Source organism: Limulus polyphemus, unplaced genomic scaffold (genome assembly GCF_000517525.1).
Source record: "Limulus polyphemus unplaced genomic scaffold, Limulus_polyphemus-2.1.2 Scaffold98, whole genome shotgun sequence".
NCBI classification, from domain to species: Eukaryota; Metazoa; Arthropoda; class Merostomata; order Xiphosura; family Limulidae; genus Limulus; species Limulus polyphemus.
In genome coordinates, this window is record NW_013665708.1 from 914,933 (window position 1) to 925,991 (window position 11,059).

At 29.8% G+C, this 11,059-nt stretch overlaps 2 protein-coding genes across 2 annotated transcripts in view; one reads left to right on the forward strand and one right to left on the reverse strand.

The window, feature by feature from the left end:
• Positions 1–10,742, forward strand: part of LOC106469735 (aquaporin AQPAe.a-like) — a 24,910-nt gene extending 14,168 nt beyond the window's left edge. Inside the window, exon 3 of the mRNA XM_013930251.2 lies at positions 9,676–10,742. Coding sequence (XP_013785705.1) covers positions 9,676–9,822 — 147 coding nt within the window. The 3' untranslated portion in view covers positions 9,823–10,742. The remainder of the gene's footprint in view (positions 1–9,675) is intronic.
• Positions 1,501–11,059, reverse strand: part of LOC111088566 (charged multivesicular body protein 1a-like) — a 12,276-nt gene continuing 2,717 nt past the window's right edge. The window contains exons 2-6 of the mRNA XM_022399067.1: positions 8,339–8,485; positions 5,528–5,596; positions 3,780–3,839; positions 2,125–2,312; positions 1,501–1,836 (exon numbers count right to left, since the gene is read on the reverse strand). Of these exons, the coding sequence (XP_022254775.1) occupies positions 1,815–1,836; positions 2,125–2,312; positions 3,780–3,839; positions 5,528–5,596; positions 8,339–8,398 (399 nt within the window). The 5' untranslated portion in view covers positions 8,399–8,485 and the 3' untranslated portion in view covers positions 1,501–1,814. The remainder of the gene's footprint in view (positions 1,837–2,124; positions 2,313–3,779; positions 3,840–5,527; positions 5,597–8,338; positions 8,486–11,059) is intronic.

Consider the following 11,059-nt stretch of genomic DNA (forward strand, 5'->3'; position numbering starts at 1 on the left):
ATATATATATATATATATATATATGTTGAATATTGTTTTTGAACTGAAAATAAGGAACATCACTGTTGAATTGAATTGTCAAATAGCATATCTAATAATTTTTTTTGTGTAAACCCATGTTAAGCTTTCTTTATTGCTAATCCTACAAGGGGATATTCTTCTATAGTTATAAAAACAATGTTTTTGTAGTAATGCTCATATTTCTATTTTATTTACTAATTTGTTACTCTTTTCTTTTTCTTCAGATTTGGTGTTACAGCTGAAAGTAAGTTTATAAGATTTTTTACTTTATATGTGTGTATCATATTTATAATCAAATACTTAGACAAAATAAACTGCAACATTTTCTTATATGCTTGTCTGTGAATGTTTAAAAGTGACTTTTTTTTTCTTCTGAGTTCTGATATACATTACATATTAATGCTATTTGTTCAGCATTTGTATGATAGGTTTTTTTATTCAATCTTGATTTGTCAGTTTTTCACTCTGTTTCATCTGCTCTCTATTTTCTTTTATTTGAAGTTTAGTAGAAAACAACTTGAAATACTTTCCAAAAAAGCACAAAAGGATGAGAGAGTTGAAAAGGCCAAAGTTAAGAAGGTTTGTTCCTGTTTAAGAAAAACTTTGCACAAGAAGTTTCTTAACACATGTAATTTGTCAAGTGTTATAACTCCAATTCATATTTTAATGGGAGTTAACTTTTTTTTAATTATGATGAAATCATTCTAGTAAGCATTCGGCATGGAAATTAGTTACTGAATTTAAATAATCTTTAAGTACAGAAACTAATTTTGGGATATAAGTCCTTTTATTCCAGTTTTTTTCTGATGTCTGTATTAAGAGGTGAATGTTGTCTTCATTAGGGTTTTAATGTAGTTGACTAAAATGTTCAAATATTTTAGATATGTCTTAATTTCCTGTATGATGAAAGAATTGGTAAAAATGTGTAACTAAAAAAAATTAAGTAAGTTTCAAAAGATTCAGAAACTCAAATGATTTTGAATTATCGACTGTTGTTCTTCTGAAGTGTTCATGTTCAAGCAGGTACTTTCACTTAACCACATTACAGTGGCATGTAAGCTTCATTGAGCCTTTCTTGGCCATTTTTATTGACAGAACACATGAAGAATGTGGTGAAAACAGCTCTATAGAGCTGAGAAACCAAATCTTGTATTGCACAAAATATGGAGCCACTACCATGTGTTGTGTTGGAATTAGGATCGGGGTATAGGTTTTTACTTCCTTGTAGCTTGGAAACTAGCACAAAGTTGACCACACTGGTGGGCAATTCAGATTCCAGGTATTGCAGTGAGCTCAAATTTCTTTTCAGTATTAATAATAGAGAGTTCTAGAACATACAAACTGGGTATTAAAATTAAAGGATTTGGATAGTATACCTTTAAGTTTATTAATCCATATAAAAATGTTTTTCATCAAGACATTCATCAGTTTCCCAATAAGCTTTAAGTCCTGTTTTTCAACATTTTCAGCAAAATAGTTGGTTGTTTACCAGAATTACCATTTACTTGAAAACTTTTACGAAATGTAAAAATTGACATTAAAGTTAAAAGAAACAACAATTATTAACAAAAGAACAATCATTAGCATAGATTATTAACTGTAGTGACATACACATGTAAAAATCTCATAACACGTATTATGTACATAACTTCACTCAAATAATTCGTTTTCTAAGTATTGTCTTACAAATTCGCATATAAAACTCATAAGTATCCACACATTATGATGAACACACTGCTCAAGTGTTTTTCCATGGTGATAAGTTGAGGTTCCTCAATGCCTCAATGAGACTTTCAATTACGCAAGGCAGCTAACCTGTTCAGGAGATTGTATAGTTGTTAGAGACAAAAAAATAAGAATAATAAAAGAGCTTTCACTAAGTTCTTGAAACAAATTAATTTTTTTAACAAGACACATAACTCACATATACCTAAAATTTACATCTATAATTTGTTACCTCACTCTGCCAAAATTCCATCCATTACAAAGTTCATTTGTCTGGCTACTGCCAAAATTAAACTCTTTTACACTTTCTCTGATGTACATCGCATTTAATCTGGCTACTAGCTTAAACATTACACTTAGGAAATAGTGACAAGGTACCTTCTGGTGAGGTTATCTTCCTCAACAAGGGTCCTCTCAGCTACCGAGGAGGATGGAACAAATTTGGCTTCCTGCAGTTGATCAAGAATCTCCAATCCATTTTCTTCAGCTACTTGTTGGATTAGAACACCTACTTGTTCTTGTGGTGTAGCTGTTGTTATGGCACTTCCCATTACATCCTCCAGGACCTTACATACAAAAAAAATAAAAGATTTAATGCCAAATGTCTAAGACAGAAGTAATTTTCTCACCAGTTGGTTTTTATTATTTATCACATTACTTCAGCATTATATACAATGCAACTGCTACAATTTATTGAGAATTCAAAAGGGAGAAAGCAATGAATAGGTGCTTTGTATAACTAGTGTTATGGTTGCATTAAATCTTAACATGGGCTCGATCAATTTGACAGACCACGTGACCTCTTTGTACTTGTTTAAAGTCTTCACAGTCTTGATACTACTAACTTTAAATACAGTAGGTATATCTTCCAAAAATGTGGCAGACATTCAGTAACTATTATAAGTCTTTCAGATATAAAAAAATCATAATTTTTAGTGAAATATTGTTAATAAACTAAAGAAAAAATTTGTCCATGAATATAGTCTTTTTTTTTACCATTCTGAATGCAAGATGATTTTCATGTTAAGATCAAAAATACTTTTCATCTCGAATTTCATTTGCATAATCTCTAAAACCTCATAAATAGATTTCAAATGTTTTTTTTTAGTAAAACTTTATATTTTATCTGTTATTTTCTCTACCCTAACTCTACACAAGGTTTGTCAATTTGATCAAACTTGTAACCACTAAATAAATCTAAATTACTGTTCTTTCCTTTCTAGAATGACTTCAAATTGTAACATGAAACTACATTTGTTTATCCTAAGTAGCTTTAAACTCGTAACAGTATACATCTATTTATACTTAAATCTTATTGTTTTATTGCTCTTTGAACAGTGTCTAACTACTATTCTTGCTACTGTAAGTTTTATATCACTTTGAGAATCTAGAGCTCACCTTACACTATCGAATTACATTATCCATGAGGTTGTGTGCCTCATGAAACATTTTTATTATATTATTATTATTAGTCATTTTACCTAGTCTAACCTTAAATGATCTAAAAAGATCCCAATTTTTACATTTTAGTTACTTTTATAATAATAAATAAAGAATAAATATGAAAAACAAGAAATCAAATACTTACCTGGGTTTTCTTTTTGATTGCTGTTGACTTTCAATGACAATTAACCCTACCTTGTTTACATTATTGGTACTAATACACTAAATAATTTTTATTTGATTAAATAATGCACAAAGAACTGGTTGGTGAATAAAATAGAAAAGAGGGGATGCCTAGAGAAAATATGTCACATTTCCCTACTAGGGGAAATTCAGAATTTTTTTTAAATATTGTCTTATAAAATTAAGAACTTAACACTTATATACGATTTTATGTTATAATAATTGGTATAACAAACAAAAAGTAGTTTAATTAAAATTTGAATGTAAGTCACTAAAACCTCCTGACATGCACAGTAAAGGATGCCCGTGCAGAAAGAGCTAATTGTATCTGATTGCATAACTTATTTTGAAAATTATGACACAGAGCTAGTAAGTTACTATGCTAACCTCTTGTGATATTTACTTACAGATGTCCTCACATCCAAGTCTTCAAACTGGTTTTCAAATTTCTCCATCACAGATGAAACCTCAAATATATGAAGAAGAAAAAAAATTATCATAAATAATACATAATACAAGCTTTTCCTTCACATCACAAAGACAAATGTAAAAAATTATAAGTGCACTCAGAATTAGTATCAGCCGGACTACTTCAAAAATTAGTTATCAAAACAAGCACACAGAAAATAAACTTTAAAGTCATTTGTTTAAGGTAGAAATCCTTAAATTCCTTTGGATAGTAATTTTTAACATTTCTCAGATCCTAGAAACTTCAGGTAAATTTATTTGTCATGTTTAATTATATACACCATATATGTTAATATACTAAAGTTTGAGGAAACAGTTTTCAGCTAAATTCAGTAATTATTAAATCATTTGCAAGAAGCAGGTTCTTAATCATGATACATGTTTCAGACCCTTCTAGCAATAGTTACTATAGAATAATAGTATTAAATACTAGACATACGCAGTGTCTCTGCTCCTGTTAAAGAAACTGGTGTTAAAAGCACCGAGACATGAACAGTGATTAAAAACTATATTTCAGAGAAAATTAACTTTCTTTGAGAAGAGAGAATTATCAGGTCACACAAGGTCCACATTATAATAAATAAGAGTAACAACTATATATTGCTTTTATACTCATATAAAAGACAACACTTTGTTACAGTATTGTGTATTCTTCTATATTAATTTTAACAAGTCCTAAAAAAATTAACATAATACACACAACATAAAGAATGTTTTTATAGCAATGCTAATGGATCACTTGATCTTGCTTGATTTCTGCTATGATTCTACACAGCGTTACCACCTGATCATCTGATTTAGAGCTCTACAGATGGTTCTACAGAGTGTTACCAACTGATCTTCTGTCTCAATGTCACATACAGCTCTACAGATATTCTACACAATGTTACCAACTGATCATCTGACATAATGTCACATACAGCTCTAAAGATAGTTCTATATAGTGTTACCCACTGATTATCTGACTTTAGTTCACATAGATTTCCCAGATATTTTTACGTAGTAACAGACTATCTAACTTGCTGGTAAGAAACCCCCGCCAAGAATGGTAGTGTATCAATGTTGGATGAAGCACTAATCCAGTACATTTTTGTGTAATTAAAATAAGTACATGTTATTGTAAGATAAACTTAAATCACGGGTATAGTATTTTCTAGTGTTAAACTTCTACCATTAAAATGCCTTATTCGAAAATATCAAAATCATTGTATGTTTAAAATCATAACTTACAAACATACACAAATATATCTATATATGTATATCATTTATGTTGTACAAGTGCTATTTAAGCTACAGTTAATATATCAATGGTAATTTTTATGACTCAGACATGCCCACTGGTTATATAAACTTAAATGATAAGTGGTTGGTAATTATAAACAAACTAAATGCCTAAAATGCAGCCTACATGTGCTTGTACAATCCAAAGGTACAAAATTTATTAGGATTTAGTTAGTAGTCCAGCTAAAAACATTTTAACACTACACCACTGACTAGGGATTATTTTCTTGTGGCATGCACTTCCTGATGCACAAAACACTTATTAGCTTTCACACTTCTAGTAACTTAGTCCATTTTTATATTTATAGTACGAGGAATATACTTAAAAAAAACTGAAATGAAAACATATGAACAATTACAAAATAAGTAGCTCTGTACAGTTAAAATGACAAATAGAAGTCTTTACCTTCTGTAAGTCCATTGAATTTATAGCTTTGTCTAGTGCCTTCACTACACCGCCCATGTTTTTGGTCACCTAAAAATGAATTATTATAAATATAACTCCTAATATTTGGCTTCCTCATTACCACCAAGCAAGACATGCTTGATATACGAAACATATTTTTCACTTGATGACAAATATTTCAACATAAATAACTGAGTATATAAGTTTTTATCAGCTAGTTAGATCAATGGTAGCAAGTTTCCAAATTAGTTTTAAGTATATCTAAGTATGGGAAACATCTATGAAAGATTATAAAGTTGTGTGTATAAACAAATTTACACAAACAAGAGATATTATCAACATTTATTAACAAGTTATCTTAAAGGAATGACAAATTATAATAAAGTTTGAGAAATCTGAATTGCACAACACTGTGTTAATGGTGAAACATTCTGCAAACAATACTTGATAAAAACCTAATTTCGTACGCAAGTTTCTTAATCAAAATTATATGTATTTCAGAGTTTGAACTAACTTTCTTTGCTAATGACACTTCAAAAATTACTCACAGAAGTTTCAGCCACACTAGCTAGTAAAAAATAAAAAATGAGGAGAAGGGGGAATTGAAAAGTTTTGTGTCCTCAGTAAAAATAACTACTCAGTTAATGTTAATTTGCAGGAAACAGTATGTTTTTTTTATATTTCTTTACACATGATAAAATTTTAGACCTATGTTTATGATAATAATAATTACATTTCCTAACAGAAAATGAAAAAATACACATATACATGCATATATATCTAGAAAAGCAATAAGAAAGCACACCCACACCCAGCATAACTTTTTACTTTGCCGTAGCCAAACTAAGTTATACATAAAATTCCTAACCCTAAAAAATCCTTATTTTATCTCAATTTTTAACTGTGTTTCAAAATCCCCATTTGCTACAATTATAATAAAAGTGGTTAACCTTCAAATTTTGAGTTATTGTGACCTTAATGCTTGGCTTACTGGTCCTTGGGGGGCATTCAACCTCTGTAGTCAGTTTGATCAAAAACAGATAAAAATTGAGTTATACTGTTCACAAACAAAAAGTGAAAACAATATCTCCCTCATTGGGCAGTGGAAATAAAAAAAATTGAGCCACAGCTGAATAAAGTTTAATGACCAACTATCGAAGTGTGTGTTTTTCCTACAAATGTTGCACTTTCAGCCAGCTGTTGTTGTTTCAAAATCATTTTGGCCATTGTTTACAACTGATCTGAATGATCATAGCCATGTCTGGATTATCAACTGGTAAAACAATGCCGGTGCCCCTTGATGATCACTGGCTAAATAATGAACCCATTGGCTTTTTTTTTTTGCAATATATTACAAATTTTCAGCCCTGCCATTGTAAACCAAAAAGAGCAGTCCTGTCACAAAAAAACATCCCAATACCTTAGTAAAAGAATTAGCAAAAGAATTACGTTCCGAGAACAGATAAGCCTTCTTGATGGCAAAATCAGATACTACAAAAAATGACCATATAAAACTCATTATTGCAAGTAAAACACTGTATTTATAACCATAAATCACTGCCTTGATGCTGGAACTTTGCTACGCATAATTAACCCCTTGTCTTACCTTGTTGTCATACATATTTGAAAAGTTGTTATTAATCAATTTAAGTGTATATAAACCATTATTTAAACGTACTGTTTTGTACTCATACATACAATAAAATGTTTTGCATTATGTATTATGAGTTGCTCATTATTCATAAAAAATAATACAAGTGGGTCAAAATTTTAAGAAAAATAATAAGGCAATGGATTAAGTGTAAGGTGGTTATTGGGCAAGGTCATACATAGTATTTATGTCTTAGAACACTTAAATAATAATTGTTGATGAAATTATTTACTCACAATATTGTTACAACATTGAAAGTCACGTGATGCTGGAAGCATGCGCGCTGGAGTTTCTAGAAGGATCATGACTGTTCCTGGCAACTCTAGTCTTATCTAAGCGCCCTCTATTTTAGTATATAAGCCTGGCAAATAAAGCAGAGATAATAATTGCAGATAGCAGATTGAAGAGAGATATAGAGACAGATAATTGAGTCAAGTGAGCAGTAGTAACCGTAAGTAAAGTGCATGAATCGTTGTGAATTATAGCGTGTGTTTAAGTTAAAGTGACTGTGGAAATTCTGTGTATTGCAAAGTTGTATTGAGAAAGAATAAACTAGTTTTATTTAAAGAAAGGAATTGTATCGCTGAAGTTCCTCGAGAAGAATTTATACCGGAAATTAACAAACGACCAGAGACATAACAATATTATGCTAGATGTTGATAGAGAAATGTATAATAGATACTATTCCTTAGTAACAGTATTATTTTCTTTTAGGTGGTTTAATAGTCAAATACATAGGATACTTCAAAGTTTTATTGGCAATTTTACTTAATAAATGTTTCAACAGCAAGAAAGATAAAATGATCTGGGCCATTATTAAGAGAAATATATAAACAGAAACAAAGTCAATACAAGGGTTTTATAAAAGTCAAACCAGGTGTTGTTTGGCTATGAAAATTCAACTTTTTTTGATAAGACAAACCTACACACATAGAATGGACTGAGGACAAATTTGAAGGATACAGTATCAAAATTACAAAAGCATAAATCAAGTTCAACACTTCAAATCAAGATCATAGCTCTAACACTGTAGTGCTATAAAAATTGTGTGTAAATAAAAGTGACTTATCATACAATAAACATGCCCAATTTTAATGTATATTTACATATAATAATTAAATTATTATTTATTACTTTCTAACTTCCACACTAGAACTTACACTTTTCATCATGACAGCACTATGGACCTTAGATGACACAGCATCAATCTTGGATGCCATTCGTAAGTAATTCAAACTCTCATGCTTCTTCCGAATACCATTCTCTGCATAAATCTTAGCACTTTCAATATTCCCTTGTTGAAGAGCCTAAAATAAGATCAACTAGCTAAAAAACAAGAGTATTTTATGACAACTTTATGTTACAAGACATACACTGTACTGTCACTTTAGATTCAAAATTGTGCTTGGGTGCAGTGTTAATTTCATCAATAACAATGTTGGTTAAATTATTCATTAACAAACTCATTTTAAATTTAGTGAATAATGATGATGATAAGATGAAAATCATTAGGCATTCTAGGAGAAGAGTAAAAAAAATGTGCCTGGAATGACGGAGACAGATAAAAAATTATCGTCTAAAGTCTAAGTATACTAATTGCACTCTGATCTTCTTTCATTCTTTGTGATAGTATCATTATTTATGTTGGAAAGGTTGTTTTTAATGTATTAATAAATTATAAAAAGTTACATTAGCCCATTTGTTACAGTTAAAAAATATGTAAGTATGAACTTAGGATTGACAATAGGCTAGGGAAAAACGATTATAAGGGATGATCATTCGTACATTTTATTAAATTCACTATAAATGTGAATTTGTATAAACAACAACAACAAAAAACAAGTAATTTCTGTTAAATTTAAAATGTTCATATCAAATAATCCAAATTCCACAAGGTATTTATTGAGGATGGCGTACAGTTACACGACCGATCATCATTTCTAGTGAAATGTTTACATCGATTCCATGTAAACTGATGCACCAAACCGTTTCAATTGATCGGTTCTGAGAATATGTCATATTACCTACATAAGAAGCAGTTGTATTAAATTTCACTTGTAAACATACACACACAAACATATAAATTGTTATATAACTTTGTGTATTTATAAAATTTCAGATTTCATACATTTACATCTTTCTCCTATTTCATCTAACTAAGATAAAGGTTAACACTATAATTGTTCTGAAGTTTGCATTATTTTCAATAGGCTGTTGTTTTTTTTTTCATCTATCTCTTTATAGCACATTCCAGCCGCACTTTGCTCCTCACTCTCAGTCAAACGTTATACAACAGATTTCTGCTACAACGTTTGGTAGACTTGAATACGAAGATAGAAGATTTTATCCTGAAAACATTTTCAGGCTAAAAAAGTAGTTATTAAAATAAATCTGAACAATGAGTTTTAAATTATATAAAAAAAATCTAAAACATGTTATTTCCAAGTAGCCTTGTTATAAAATATTTGGCTTCAATTTTTTTTTTTCAAAAATCTAGGTGTACTGGATTGGCCCTATCCTTGGTGGCGTGATAGCAGCACTGCTGTACCAGTTCATCTTCTCGGCACCAACGCCACCTAGTGAAGAATCTGAATATGCGGAAAAAGTGGAATTACGAGAGAAACAAGAGACACCTTCGGTTTAAGAATCCAGTTAATACATTTTTTTGTTGTTCGACATAAAGCTTCTAGTTTTTCAATAATTTGTTCAACCACTTCATAATTAGACTTCGCTTCCTAATAGCTGGATATACTTTGTGGAGTATTATACAAAAATGTACCGGCAAGTACAAGTAATAATCATAGTCGTGTAGAAAGATACTTTTGTATACAAAGTAGTATTTTTTAGGTTTAACAGAAATTCCTGTGTATTACGGAAGAGTATTTTAAAAATAACCATGCGTTACTTACTCATCATTAAACCTACCAGATTAATTACATTCGGATACTCGTATCTAACAATGGACTAAAACGTGTCAAATACTCAAGACCTTAGAGAAATTTAATGCTTATTACAAAAACATATAATCATAAGTTAGATTTAATCTCAACTACCTTCTTAAGTCATCCAGCAGAAGCATCTAAGTATATGCACAACACACTGGATCACTGAAGTCCAAAAGGTACCGAATTAATCAACATTTGTCACATCCAATAAAATTTTATTTTAACAAAAAGTAAATTTTTACATCGTATTCCTATTTGAAAATTCATAGCTAATAGTGTGTACAAATTCGTTTGGAAAGTCATCAGCATTTATAATTTTGAAACAAGTTAAAAATTTCCTACAAAACTAATTGAGGCCAAAGTTTAGTAAGTAATATAGTAAAGGACAGAACCATGAATGTTGCTATTCTTTTGAGATTTCTTTTAAGTTTTAAATTTTTTTTGTATAAAACACCTATGTTTCATGGAAATAATTTTTTCGTGTTTTTCAACATGACTGATTTATTGTCTTTAAACCAGTGTTTAACTCCAATGTAATCACAATGTGTTTAAAGTGAATAAAAATGAACTTACTTTACCATGAAATAAAAATAATGATGCAATATTTGTTTAGGCAAAAACATCCAGTCCTCTCTCCTGTACATTATAATTTATTAAAACATGTGTATGGAACACTTCAAGTGAAATTTTATATGAATCTTCAAAACTTGTCAGATATATGTTTAGGTATTATATAAAAACTTAGGTCGTCAAGCAATTTATGTCGCTTTTTTTAGATGAAAAAATCCGAACAACATATATATCAAAATAAAATATTTATTAAACAAAATAGTCTCCATTCTTATCGATGATGATTTTCCATCTTACAATCAGGTTGTTAATGCCCTGATTAAAGAAATCATTTGGCTTTGAAGACAAAAAAACATGTCGATGTCA